Here is a 15,036-nt window from a genome sequence, read left to right as displayed (position 1 = left end):
TGGCCTACATGTTTGTCCATACACACAGCAATGTGGATCATTCTTAACCACCCTCTGAAAAGGCCTAACCAAGTCACTCAATTGTACCAAGCTACCCCAGAAAAGTTAAAAATGATCAAAACCAGATGGACCAACTGGCATTGATCTAGGCACAAGAATGATAACAGCACACCCAGTCCTGTCGACCCTGCAGAGTCCTTCTTATTATCATCTGGAGGTTTGTGTTAAAATTGGGAGAGCTGTTGGGCAACAACCTAACAAAGTCACACTCACTGAAACCTCCTGTGCAGACAATGTCCCAGACACCACTACCACGATGCCTTGATAGGTCCTATCCCATCAGCAGGGGCAAAATCCCAGAATTTCCTCCCTGTCAGCACTGTGGTTGTACCTACGCCCCAGAGACCGCAGCGGTTCAAGAAGGCAGCTCATCACCATCCTCTGAAGGGCAATGAGCGATGGGCAATAAATGCGGGCCTAACCAGCGACACCCACATCATGTAAATTAATTTTTAAAAAGATCCACCAGACAGTCAGGTATTCAGTAAGGAGGGGGTTGCCCTGGGAGTCATAGAGCTTTACAGCATGGAAAGAGGCCCTTCAGCCCATTGCGTTTGCACCGACCATCAAGCACCTAGCTATTCTAATCCCATTTTCCATCTTCCATAGTCTTTATGCAATGACATTTAAAGTGCTCATCTAAATATTTCTTAAAAGGTGTGAGGGTTCCTGCCTCTACCACTCTTTCAGGCGGTAAGTTCCAAACTTCCCACCACCCACTGGGTGAAAAAGTTTTCCTCACATCTCCGCTGAGCCTCCTGCCCATTACCTTAAACCTATTCCCCCTGGTAATGACCCCTCCACTAAGAGGAAAAGTACCTTCCTCCCCACCCTCTCTATGTCCCTCATAATTTTATACACTTCACTATCCAGTCTCTCTTTTAAAAAAACTATTTTTATTCAAATAAGGAATATACTTAACAACATATAAACAATCAATCAATAATAAAATAAATAAAATACTACCCTCCTAAATTGAAATTTGTTTCTTTTATTTCTATCAAAACATTTCCTTTTTTCATCCCCCCTTATCCCATCTCCCCTACCTGCATCACTGTACCCGCTGGAACAAATAGATCTGTAAATAGAGACAAGATAGCTTTCATCTTGTCCAGAATTCCTCATCTGCGACATAAAGGGCAAACTTAATTTTTTTCAAGTTTGAGAAATTCCACAAGAAATCCCAACCATGCTGATATTTTTGGCAGATCTTCGGATTTCTATTCTAATACAATTTGCCTCCGGGACGACTTCCTTTCTTGAATAGTGGCACCATATTAGCTGTGCTCCAGTCTCTTGATAGCTGAAATACCCCAGCCCAGACAACATCCTGGTGAATCTCCTCTGCACACTCTTCTGTGCAGTCACTTCCTTTCTATGGTGTGGTGACCAGAACAGTACATTGTACTCCAGCTGGGGCCTGACCAGCATTTTATATAGATCCAGCATGACGTCCCTGCTCTTATATTCAATGCCTCAGTTAATAAAAGCAAGGATCCCATAAGCCTTCTTAACTACCTTATCTACCTGTCCTGCTGCCTTCAGAGATCTATGAACATGCACACCAAAGCACCTTTGATCCTCTGTATTTCTTAGGGTCCAACCATTTATTGTATATTCCCTTGCCTTGTTAGTTTTTCCAAAATGCATTACGTCACACTTTCATGCTTAAATTTCATGATCCCCGGCAGGGCAGGGGGTCCCGGCGTAGCGGAGTGGCGCCAAGCACTCCAGCGTTGGGCCTCCCCAAAGGTGCGGAATTCTTCGCACCTTTAGGGGCTAGGCCCACGCCGGAGTGGCTCCCACTCCGCCGACTGCCGGCAAAGGTGGCGCCAACGGCCTTTGGCGCCACGCCACCCGGCGTCGGGGCCGGCCGAAAGGCCTTCACTGGTCGGCGTGAGTCCGCGCATGCGCCGGAGCGTCAGCGGTCGCTGACATCACCACTGGCGCATGCGCAGTGGAGGGGGTCTCTTCCGCCTCCGCCATGGTGGAGGCTGTGGCGGCGGCGGACGAAAAAGAGTGTCTTCACGGCACTGGCCTGCCTGCCGATCGGTGGGCCCCAATCGCGGGCCAGGCCATCGTGGGGGTACCCCCCGGGGTCCGATCGCCCCGCGCCTCCCCCCCAGACCCCGGGGGCTCGTTCGCGCCACCAATACAGCTGGCACAGAGGTGGTTTAAACCACGTCGGCGGGAGAGGTCTGACAGCGGCGGGACTTCGGACCATCGCGGGCCGGAGAATCGCCGCGGGGGGGCACGCTGATCGGTGGGGCGCGATTCTCCGCTCCCGCCGATTCCCGGGTGGCGGAGAATTCCGGCCACAGCGGGGGCGGGATTTACGCCGGCCCCGGGCGATTACCCGACCCTGCGGGGGGTCGGAGAATTCTGCCCCATGTCTCCCACATTCCATCTAAATCATTAATGTGTGCCAGAAACAAGGGACTCAGCACCGATCCCTGCGGAACAGCACTGGAAAAGACTTCCAGTCACAAAAACAACCTTCAACCATTACCCTCTGCCTACTACCACTGAGCCAGATTTGGATTCAGTTTACCAGATTGCTCTGGATCCCATGGGCTTTTACCTTCTTCAACAGCTTCCCATGTGAGACCTTGGCCTTAATAACGTCTATGTAGACTACATTAACCTCACTATCCTCATCTACACACCTGGTCACCTCTTTAAAAAATTCAATCAAATTTGTAAACTGTGACAAAACAATGCTGACTATCCTTGATTAATCCTTGCCTCTCCAAGTGGAGATTAATTCTATTCCTCAGAATTTGTTCCAGTAGTTTCCCTACAACTGAAGTTGGCCTCACTGACCTGTAATTTCCTAGTTTGTCCCCACTGCCCTTCTTGAATAATGGCACCTCATCATTGTTCCTCCAGTTCACTGGCATCTCTCCTGTGGTCAGAGAAGCTTTGAAAATGTTTGGCACAACCTCTGCAATCTCCTCCCATGCCTCCTACAGCAACCTGGGATATATCTCATCTGGCCCCGGGGATTTATCCACTTTTAGGCCCATCAAAACTGTTAGTACATCCTCCCTCTCAATGTTAAGTCATTCAAGTAAATCACAATGTGCCTCCCTGCATTTTAAGAATTCTGCCCCCCCTACACTTTTTAAACTTTGGCTATCCCAGTTAATATTGGGAAAGTTGAAATACCCTACTATTATTATAATAATCATAATCTTATTGTTCACAAGTAGGCTTACACTATCACTGCAATGAAGGTACTGTGAAAAGCGCCTAGTCTCCACATTCCTGTGCCTGTTTGGGTGCACAGAGGGAGAATTCAGAATGCCCAAATTACTTAATACCACGGGTGGGATTCTCCGGTTGGTGACGCCAAAATCGTATTTGGCGATTAGTCGGAGAATCCCCATTTGCGCTGACATATCCATGGAGAGATGTCACCAACGTTGTCTCTGCAAAATCTTACAAAACTACTGTCAGGATAGGTGTACCAAAGTGAACGTCCTCTCCTAGGCCAAAATCCCCAGTATCGAGGCACTGGCCAAGCTCAACCAACTGCGATGGGCGGGCCACATTGTCCGCAAGCCCGACATAAGACTCCTGAAACAAGTGCTCTACACCAAGCTTCGCAATGGCAAGCGATCACTAGGAGGGCAGAGGAAATGCTACAAGGACATTCTGAAAGCCTCCCTAAATAAGTGCAACATCCCCATCAACACGTGGGAATCGCTTGTTTTAGAATGCACAAATTGGAGAAAAAGCATCCGCAAAGACGCCAATCATTGCCCCTTACAAAACTGTGGCTTCTGCGAGGTGTCCACAAAAGCAAAAGCCAACTTTGAAGACAAAATAACTGAGGAACCTGAGTCTTACCTCAATTCTGAATGGAACAAATAGTTTGACGTGTCCCACATGAAGCAAAGCAAGACGAAAATCAACAAATTCAGAGTTGACCGTTTAGATCGTTCATTCACAGTCAAAATATTCACAGATTCAGTCTGAAGGAAACATTTAATAGTGAAGAGGTTATAGTTTTGTTTTCAGTACAATGTTGCAGGAAAACTAAGTAACCAATAGGCTATTAGCCAAAACTGATGTTAGATTTAAGTCAATAGCATCTAAAAGATTCATCAGATTGCTGCAAACAAAATATGCCAGCATTCCGCCCTGCATTTGACTTCCCTTCAGGTAACCACATCCACTGCAACAGATGGTGAGTCTATATTTTACATTGTGTTTCCGGAAACCATTTATGCCTGGCAGTCCTCTGATCTCCTGTTTAAAAACCATAGCAATGAAAAGGGTCCACACCGAATTGTAGAGAAAAATAAAACTTACATATTAACACGTTAATTATTATATACAGCTCCAGTAATTCCCTACTGGGTCTTCTCCCGTCGGTGCCTGACTAGCCGTCTCTTTATACAAAGGCACATTGACTTAATTAAGGGACCCTGCCTCCTTATCAGGGAAGCTTGAATTCTGCAGGCTCCACATGGTAGTGGATCATCTCTACCCAGTAAGACCCATGTGGGTTATAACATCCCTCTCCCAACAAAGTCGAAGAATCCTCTGATGACTGTGGCGAGGGATGGCGCTGGACCCTCTAGACATTTGGATGCCTATCAGGTAGCTTATATCTTGAGGGCGAACACAGCCTCCAGCACGAACGTCATGGTGGCTGCAGGTCCAAAGGCTGTGGATCCGAACTACACCTGTGTTTCCATTTCAGAGTCTGTCGACGACCTCAGTCATCTCGGCATGCTGATGCCCTTGGGGCCCCGAGGAGGCCCGCAGATGCGGTTCTGGAAGAGGTCTCTGAAGACGCACATGTGACTTTGGAATAGATTTCCGAGGGCGAGGAACTTCCAAAGAAGCGGTCACCTGGACTGAAGATGGTCAAGGTGCTTTTTCATAGTACAATGGTTGGCTTATGCCTGGTAGGAACAGGCCTTGTCTGGCGGAGGATAATGCCGGAGATCCACTGTGCATCTTCGCCGAAGTTTCGAACAAATAGCAAGTCACCTGGCACAAAATACCTGTAAGGTCGGCGACGAGAGGGGCAACACCCTTGTTGCTCCTGGTTGAGTCTTGCCTCCGCACCTATGCCTTGAAAAATCATGCTAATGCGAGTACAGTGTCTCCAACCCTTCAGTTATTCTGCCGGTACTATCCCAGTCACTGCATGCGGAATGATCCTGTAGGTAAACAAGAAATGAGCAAGCCTGGCGTCCATCAATCCTGATGATTGCTTCTTTACCTCGCCGCCAAATTTGTAAGTGGTAACGAAAGGAGTCCACATCGAGTTGTAGAGAAAAACGAAACTTATTTTTATGTAACACATTAATCATATACACAGCTTCAGTAGTTCCCTACTGGGCCTGCTCTAGTTGGTGCCTGACTGACCAACTCTGTTTATACAAAGACACATTGACTTAGTTAAGGGTCCCCCAATCCCTTACCCCCTTAGAGGGGGAGCTCATATTTTGCACGCTCCATGTGGTAGTGGATCACCCCTACCTCGTAAGACCCGGGCGGGTGATAACGCAGGAAAGGAATTTTGGGGAAACGTATTATCAAATCACAATTCCTCCCATTCCCATTCCCTCTCCCACCTCTCACTCACACATTTAATCTCCAATTTTAGAAAATCAAAGTTATACTTTAATATTCATTCACAGCAGAATGTGAAATTCTTTCTTTCCTTTTTAGTCTCTTCAAATAACAATGTTGGCAAATGTTTCTGCTTTGCTGTCAAGAGCAGCAAAAGATGCTCTTAAGTTAGTTACAGCACAAACCAAGTTTCTTGTGGAGCTTCCTCTAAATAGCCGCGACTGGATCAAATTAAATCTCAAATGTCACTGGAAAAATGTAACTCACTACATTACCATTGTGCCAACCTCAGTTCAAATTTCAGAGTTCATTACATATGATGAAAGAGCACTTAACAGAATATTCAAGAATATACAATGGTTGAAGGCCTCTTAGCATGAATGAGAATAGTGCTTTCCCTGTAACTATTATTCTAACATCAGCAACTACAGAACTAACCTTTGACAGAGCTCGACAGAGACATAATGAATTGTTAGCAATATTAGTATGACCTGTTCTCTTGCTCATCCAGATAATTGGTCACATAAAACTTCCCCTTAATGGTGGCAAGGGATAATATTAACCATATGCAGAAGGAACAAAGTTCAGTGTAGTTGCAAGACACACCACATTCCTGAGGTTGAAGAAAATGGGCAGTCAGACCCATGTGTTGCCGTTAGCAAAATCAAAATAATTTTGAAGTTCAGGAATAACAGGAAAAGTGGATGACAGAATGATCTTTGCAATATTTGGTTATAACTCATGGTGATGTATGTCTTCAAAGGACATGTTAATTGAGAGATCAGATGCAGAAAATCAATGGGCCAGGACTGCGAAATCCTGATCAAAATGAAGGCCGATGATAAGTGACTTTTATAGCTGTCCCCCATTTTCGTTTCTTTCTGCTTCTTACCATATGTAGCATGCTTGAAAGATCATCGGTGATGAACAGCTAAGCAAAGAGTCCCTCTAAAAATAAGTAAGAATTGATCAAAATAAAGTTGACAATAAAGATGCAATTATTGTGTAACTAGTTATGAGAAAATAATCTTTATGCCTTCCGGGGCTATCTGGAGCTGCTTTGGGTATGGTACCTATCTACAGTCACATGGAGTCATGGAGTCAATGTTCAGCTTGACTGATTGGGTGGTAAACTGGCAGAGTGGATTACAAGTGCATTGGCAAACTTGCCCACTTTTTATTGCACCAAAATCAAGCGGGCACATTCCATCGGCAGGTGATTCTGCCTGCCAAATTATTCCCGGGCAGCAGGGGTGAAAATGTACCCCGACATTTCTCCAATCTGCCCCTACCTAATGAGGAAGTTCAATTGTGTGATGCGACAGTCCTTGCAAGTTGTTCAAGAAGATGTGGAGGGGAATTCACTACAAGGTGTGCAACTTCAGAACAATAATTAGGATCATTCTGAATCATAGTCAACACAAATGACGCATGGCACGTTCCTCTCAGTTTGTTTGGGATCAAAAATCAAAGACAAATCATCCTAAATAATAATAATAATCTTTATTATTGTCACAAGTAGGCTTACATTAACACTGCAATGAAGTTCCTGGGAAAAACCCCTAGTCTCCACAATCCGCTGCCTATTCGGGTACACAGAGGGAGAATTCAGAATGTCCAATTGCCCTAACAAGCACTTCTTTTAGGACATGTGGGAGGAAACCGGAGCACCCGGAGGAAACCCATGCAGACAACGCCCCCACTAGGTTCAAACATGAGTTACAATGATGTATTGAAGGGTTGAGATAAGATTGTTGTGATATACCAGTGGACTTGATGGGAAGGGGAGAATATCTATGCTACTGTGACAACTGTGTGAATATAAACAATTAACAACATAAACGGTGCGGTGGCACAGTGGTTAGCACCGCTACCTCACAGCACCAAGGACACGGGTACAATTCTGGCCTTGGGTGACTGTCTGTGGGAGTTTTCACACTCTCCCTGTGTTTATGAAGGTTTCTTCTGGGTGCTTCGGTTTCCTTCTACAGTCCAAGGTAGGTGGATTGGCCATGTTCAAATTGCCCTTTACTCTCCAAAGATGTGCAGGTTAGGTGGGGTTATGGGGGTTAGGGCGGGGGAGTGGGCCTAGGTAGCATGCTCCTTTGGAGGGTCAATGCAGACTCGATGGCCTCCTTCTGTACTGTAGGGATTCTATGAATATCTATGGAAATTGTCAGGAGTAGCAATTGAACGTACCAGCTCATCTGCCCAAATGTTCTCCACATAGTCCGAAGATGTGCAGGTTAGGTGGATTGGCCATGCTAAATTGCCCCCAGTGTCCAAAAATGGTTAGGTGGGGTAACTGGGTTACGGGGATAGGTTGGAAGTGTGGGCTTAAGTGGGGTGCTCTTTCCAAGGGCCGGTGCAGACTCAATGGGCCGAATGGCCTCCTTCTGCACAAGAAATGAGGGATAACCTTCATTATTTTTGCATTTGCCTTACCGCTGTAGAAGTAATACAATGTTATATCTGCAGTTTAAATTATGACAGGTCCATGTATTGATTGTTCTTTGAATATAACTATATGGTGTAGGTCTGTAGTCAATGCTTTTTTGGCTTGTCAGCTTTTTTGAGGCAACGTAGGCTTTTCTGAAGTTGAGCCTTTAGTTGCTGGATCAACAATTATATAGTTCTATTTTGGTGAATATTGATATTATGGCACTTTTCGAAGAAAACACCATCTCAGCTATAAGAAGCCAATTAACACCTTAAGTTTATGTCGCTTACAAGTACATTCATATAAGATCCATAATAGATTTGAGCATCAGGGAAGTGATGTTCAAATGGAGAACCAACTATGTATGTCACTGCTACATATTTACAATTCTTCCTTCTTCTGACCTACATGAAGGCTTATTGGGAGATGGAGAGCTGTGATAATTGGTTAAATGGAGGGAATCTAGTTCAATACAGTAATTCAAGTTTGTTTTTATAATTATTTCCATGCCGTTTTCGCACTTAGAACATCAGCTACCTCTCAGTTGGAGGAACAACCAGAATCTCATCTTTGACATTTGCAAAGTTTTCACATGGTTTTCAAATTGAGTGATGAGCAGATAGGTAGGAAAGGGGTCGAGAGAGCAGGATCTGATTCCTATGGGCAAGATGGGCTCAGATCGGGCATTGTGGGTGATAGGAGAGGAGCTCGAGGAGGATGTGAGTTCAGGGTTAGGGCAGGAGGAAGCTTTAGAGGAAGTTCGGCCTGATAGGTTAAGTAAAGATGTTGATTGATGTCATTTCTGAAGTATGTATTATTCAGGCAGGATCCTTGTTCATGAGCTATTCCACCAAGTGAGAATTCCTCCTACTTTCATCTAGTTTCCAGCTGCAGAAATCAAGATCCTCATCTATCCTCTTGCTGGTCCAAGGGTGCTGGTGCCTATTCTGTAACTATCAGAAGATCTAGGAGATGAAAGGGGATAAGGTAACACTTAAGCAATTCCGTGACAACAGCATTTTCTACAGTGTCATCTCGTTTGTGAGACCAAGTAAATTGAACAAAATGCAACATTGAGTCCACTGGTGTAAAACCAATTTTCCCGATCAAAAGGTTTGTAATAATAATTGCGCTGGAACACAAAATGGGGTGGATCTTTACTTTGCTCAATAGGCTAAAACAACTGATGCTAAGTGTGTTTTACCCCCATCTCTCTTGGTTTTTATTACCTTTCAAATTGGCTGCCAACTCGCTCTCAGCTGTTGACACTCTTGCACAAAGGAAAGAGATACCCCAATGTCTCTAAAGTTGCTGGAATAATTTAGAAATGTTAAAGGATTGACCCCAATCAGTCAGCTGAACAAGCTTCTTACAACTAGCAATGAACCTTTTGGCCAAATCACAGTCTTCACTGACACTACAAACACAAAATACAAGGTAAGGCAGTATCTCTCCTCTAGAACCACTGACACCTGATCAAAATCTGAACCTAGACTAGAATTTTACGTTGCTCAGGCGAGCATATAAAATCGTGCAAGGATATATCGGGCACGTGTCCCGACTTCATCGCGCCCTCGCAAGATTTAGATTGGTAGGCGCGGACACGAGTCAGAAGTGTATCCAATGATAATCAAGAAGCCAATTTTAATTAATTAAGCATAAATTTATTGAGATTTTACGTTGCTCGTCTGCCTTTATGGTCAGTGGCAGGCAAGGGTGGCATGGCGGCACAGTAGTTAGCACTGCTGCCTCATGGCACCGAGGACCTGGGTTCGATCCCGGCCCCGTGTCACTGTCCGTGTGGAGTTTGCACATTCTCCCTGTGTCTGCGTGGGTCTCACCCCCAAAACCCAAAGATGTGCAGGGTAGGCGGATTGGCCACGCTAAATTGCCCCTTAATTGGAAACATTTTTAAAAAATGGTTGGTGGTGGGCCAACTGACAAGGTGGCCTTTACGTTTTAGCTGCAACCTCAATCCAGGGCGGGAAGAAACTCAAATACAATTAATAAATGTGTCCGGAGACTGAGGTCTGTGTACGATTGTCCTGCTCAGATACTTTTGGCATACTTTCCACTGGTATTTATTATTTACAAGTTAGCAGCTCCCTGAGTCAGCTCCGCGGCAGCTGTGGCCCCCTGAAGGAGCTCATTGGAAGCGCCAGCCCTCACTCTCCCTTTTCTCGGTACCCTTCCTCCTTCCTCCCTCCCTGGTAACTCTCAGCCTTTCACAGAGCGCATTTCACGCTGGATGGCCGTTAATTGGCCTGCCAGCATAATATAACGGCATGATCTTGGGTGGGGTTGGGCGGTTTCAGATTCGCTCCCGCCCACGCCGACTTCGGGAGTGCCCTGAACATAAAATTCAGGCCCCAGAAACTACAGTTGCCAATATTTATGAGCTTTTGTGATGCTTGTGCAACATTTCTCTACCTGTTACTTAAGTAGACATTAGTTTGTTTATCTTAAATGGGTTAATGTCTCTCTTAAGACACATTTCACATCTTAAGAGAGTTACATTTTGTTGTTGCAAAAGTAATGTTGTAACGGTACATTCAAGCCTCTGATGACCATGCAGTAACCTGGTAACACTGAAAATATTGCTTATCTGAAGCAGCCTGAAAACACTTACAGCATTAATGATTTTTCATCAAGATTGAGAGTGAAGTAGTTGATTCTGAGACGAGGGTCCTAAATGTTAATAAAGGAAACTACGATATGAGGCGCGAGTTGGCTATGATCGAGTGGGAGACGTTACTTAAAGGGAATACAGTGGAGAGGCAATGGCAAACATGTAAGGAGTGTATGGGTGACTGCAGCAATTGTTTACTCCTGTCTGGCACAAAAGTAAAACGGGAAAGGTGGCCAATCCATGGCTTACAAGGGAAATTAGGGATAGTATTTGATCCAAGGAAGAAGCATAGAAATTGGCCAAGAAAAACGACAGGTCTGAGGATTGGGAGCAGTTTAGCATTCAGCAGAGGAAGACCAAGGGATTGATTAAGAAGTGGAAAATAGAGTACGAGAATAAGCTTGCAAAGAACATACAAACTGACTGTAAACATTTCTATAGATACGTGAAGAGAAAAATATTGGTGAATTGCAGTCAGAAACAGGAGAATGGATAATGGGAGACAAAGAAATGGCTGAGCAACTAAACACATACTTTGGTTCTGTCTTCACAAATGACAACACAAATCAGATACCAAAAATGTTGAGGAATGCAGGGTTTAGTGAGAGGGAGGAACTGAAGGAGTTCATTATTAGTAGAGAAATAGTGGGCTGGATTCTCCGTCCCGCAGCGACACATTTCTGCCCAGACCCACCAGCAGGAATCTCCGTTACACCGGGCGGTCAATAGAGTTTCTCATTGTGGGGCAGGCCCACGCCGTCGGGAAACCTCCGGGCACCGGCAAAACGGAGAATCACGCCGGCGGAGAATCCCGCCCAGTGTTGGGGAAATTGATGGGATTGAAGGCTGATAAATCCCCAGTGCTTGATAATCTATATCCCAAAGTGCTTAAGGAAGTGGTGCTAGAAATAATAGATACGATGGTGGTCATCTTCAAAGATTCTATAGACTCTGGAACAGTTTCTGCAGATAGCTAATATAATTCCACTATTTAAAAAGGGGGTAGAGAGAAAACAGGGAATTATATACCAGCAAGCCTGATGTCGGTAGTGGGGAAAATTCCAGAGCCCATTATCAAAGATTTTATAGCAGAGTACTTAGAAAACAGTGGCAGGATCGGACAGAGTCGGCATGGATTTACTCAGGGGAAATCATGCTTGACAAATCTACTGGAATTCTTTGGGTACGTAACTGGTAGATTTGATGAGGGGGAGCCAGTGGATGAGGTTTATTTGGACTTTCAGGCTATCCATAAAGTCCCACATAAGGGGCGTGATCTACCAGCCACACTATGCCCGAAAAGCAGCATACTACGGCGCAGTGTAGCCGGTAAATCAGGGGTGGGCAAACTACGGCCCGCGGGCCGCATGCGGCCCGACAAAGGTTTTTATGCGGCCCGCCAATGAGGTGCCCGGAATCATAACCGGCATTTTTGAAAAGCCGCCGGGGAAAAGCCGCTGAAGTAAATGCGCTTATTCAATAAGCGCATTTACTTCAGCGGCTTTTCCCCGGCGGCTTTTCAAAAATGCCGGTTATGATTCCGGGCACCTCATTGGCGGGCCGCATAAAAACGCGCGTAGTGGGGTGGATGAGTGGGGCTGTCTCATTGGTCGGTTTAGTTGGTTGTGCGACCAATAGGAGCCCAGGTTACAAACAATAAGCCTTATTATTGTTTGTAACCTGGACTCCTATTGTTCTCACACCCAACTAAACCGACCAATAAGGCAGCCCCACTCATCCACCCCACTACGCGCGTTTTTATCGTTGACTCGGCTAGGCTGTGCTTCTGTCAGTGTTAAGGATCAGCACAAGCAACTTGACACCTGATTTCAACAAACTGGTAAATGACTGCAGTCAGATGCATCATTCTCATTGACATTGTTCTGTTACTTACTGAGTTACTTTGTTTTTCAAATAAATGTGCTTTTTTTTCTTTAAAGACCTTTTATTTTGGCTCTTTAAAATATTAATTATTTCACTTAATATACTATGCGGCCCTTTAAAATTGTGAATTTCTGAATGTGGCCCTTGCACGGAAAAGTTTGCCCACCCCTGCGGTAAATGCTGGGAGACAACCGCTCCCTGGATCTACCTGGCTCGCATGCCTCGCGAGATCTAACGCGATCTCGCAAGATGTCGCGATGTGAAGCCCGTCCATTGTGGGTGTATTCACTTTTCAGAAAGTGTTCACATTACAGCAAGAGAGCTAGTCGCACTCTAATCTGCAGTTCCCTGAGATAACCAAGACAATGGATCTATCCCTTCGCCTTGGAGACCTCGGGCGAGCGCCATTCAGTACTGGTCTCTACAAACAGGGGCCAGACAGAATGGCACCTGTAGGGGCTTTCAGGGGATTGATGGCCCGGAGGTGCTTGCCCTCTGGGCAGGGTGGCATCCTATCACCTTGGCATTGCCAGCCTGGCAACCTGACAGTGCCACCTTCGCACCAGCCTGCACTGCCAAGGTGCCAAGCTGGTATCTTGTACACGGCAGTGATCGGGTTGGGGGGTTTGCCTCTGCCTGCGTCGAGGAGTTTCAGTGAGCCGGCTCCTCAGTTTGGAAATGGGTCTAAGTGCGGCTTTGACTATGCATTCCCAGCTTAGGCCCATATCTAAATGGAGTCACATTCGATAGCGTTGTATTTTTTGGCGCTGCAACCCCAGGGAAACACATGGCTAAACCCGCTTGCTATGGTTCCCATTTGGTTCGATCACGCCCAAGAGATTAGCATGTAAAATTTAAACGCATGAGATTGGGGGTAGTGTATTGAGAGGGGTAGAAAACTGGTTGATAGATAGGAAACAAAGGGTAGGAATTAACGGGTCTTTTTATAAATGGCAGGCAGTGACTAGTGAGGTGCCGCAGGGATCGGTGCTGGGACCCCAGCTATTCACAATATATTTCAATGATTTGGATGAGGGAACAAAATGTAACACCTCAAAATTTGCAGATGACACAATGTTGGGTGGGAGGGTGAGCTGAGGAGGATGCAAAGAGCCTTCGGTTTAATCGGTGTCACATTGGTTAGCACTGTTGCTTCACAGCGCCAGGGACCTGGGTTTGATTCCTGGCTTGGGTCGCTGTCTGTGCAGAGTCTGCATGTTCTCTCCGTGTCTGCGTGGGTTTCCTCTGGGTGCTCCAGTGTCCTCCCACATGTCCCGAAAGATTGCTGTTTAGGTGAATTGTATTTTCTGAATTCTTCCTCAGCATGTCTGAACAGGCGCCGGAATGTGGCGACTGGGGGATTTTCACAGTAACTTCATTGCAGTGTTAATGTAAGCCTACTTGTGACACAAAAAAAAAATTATTATTATTATTTGGACAAGTCGAGTGAGAGGGCAACTAGAGATGGGCAGTAAATGCTGGCCTAACCAGCGATGCCCACATCCCTTCAATGAATAGATTAAATTTGTGGTGAAGGGGATCAAAGGATATGGGGGGAATGAAGGCAGAATTAGGCTATTGAGTACGATCATAATGGATGGCAGAGCAGGCTCGAAGGGTCAAATGGTCTCCTCCTCCTATTTTCTGTTTCCATCTCCTTGGCTGTACAGATATTCTGTAATTTATGCACCTCAGAATAAGTAACTTTGCAGAGTTAAATTTCATGTGAGTGAGCTTAATTTCAAAATAACTATGATGCTTTCATTTCTGTGCCAGAAAAGGACAATTACAAAGGGATCAATTTTGACAGTACCTCCACCCTTCACATAAACAGGGCTGGTAACAGTCATTTGCTCGGAAATTGACATTTTCCATTCCCATCAGATTTTAACCTTCAGGACTCTGCAGACAAGATGCAAGCTTAAGTCAAGTGGGAAGGACAAAGATGCCCTCCATGGTCTTTATGGGGCTAAGAGGATCAAGGGTACTCCTCCAAGAACCACAAGGAAGGTTGCAACTCCTTCACTTCCCTCGGGACCCTTCATAACACTTAACTGCAAATCTGTGGGAGGCAAAAGCCACCCGGCCTTCTCAGCCAGCAGATCTTCTGTGCCTTCTTTCTACTTTTCTGTGCAGGAACTGGACTAGTGGTATTCAAACTGGTGGATGTTAAAATAGCCCAGCCTGAAACCTGGGGCAGAGAATACAAACTGCACTCGCTTCACCACCATCAACCTCACCACACCCACCCCACCCACTAACTTTATTCGGAGTTAAAATCTTTAACTTGACGCCCATGAGAAATTCTCTCTGCCTGCTATTCCAGTTGCCCCATTCTTGATTCTCTTGTGTTCATTGAGAAGTGTTTTTTTAAGTCATGTGCCCACTCATTGGATCTATTAACTTAGGTCCACATTTTCCATACAATTTC

At 45.5% G+C, this 15,036-nt stretch overlaps 1 protein-coding gene across 2 annotated transcripts in view; it reads right to left on the bottom strand.

Moving 5' to 3' along the window:
• Positions 1-15,036, bottom strand: part of LOC119966455 (amyloid beta (A4) precursor protein-binding, family B, member 1 interacting protein) — a 192,281-nt gene that overhangs the window by 175,944 nt on the left and 1,301 nt on the right. The window contains exon 1 of one of the 2 annotated variants that reach the window (XM_038798157.1): positions 6,545-6,571. The exons of the other annotated variant lie outside the window; for it this stretch is intronic. Coding sequence (XP_038654085.1) covers positions 6,545-6,556 — 12 coding nt within the window. The 5' untranslated portion in view covers positions 6,557-6,571. Of the gene's footprint in view, positions 1-6,544; positions 6,572-15,036 lie in introns of those variants that run through there. 2 annotated transcript variants of the gene reach the window in all.

The sequence above is a fragment of the Scyliorhinus canicula genome, chromosome 5 (genome assembly GCF_902713615.1).
Source record: "Scyliorhinus canicula chromosome 5, sScyCan1.1, whole genome shotgun sequence".
NCBI classification, from domain to species: Eukaryota; Metazoa; Chordata; class Chondrichthyes; order Carcharhiniformes; family Scyliorhinidae; genus Scyliorhinus; species Scyliorhinus canicula.
This window is presented reverse-complemented; position numbering and strand designations above follow the sequence as displayed.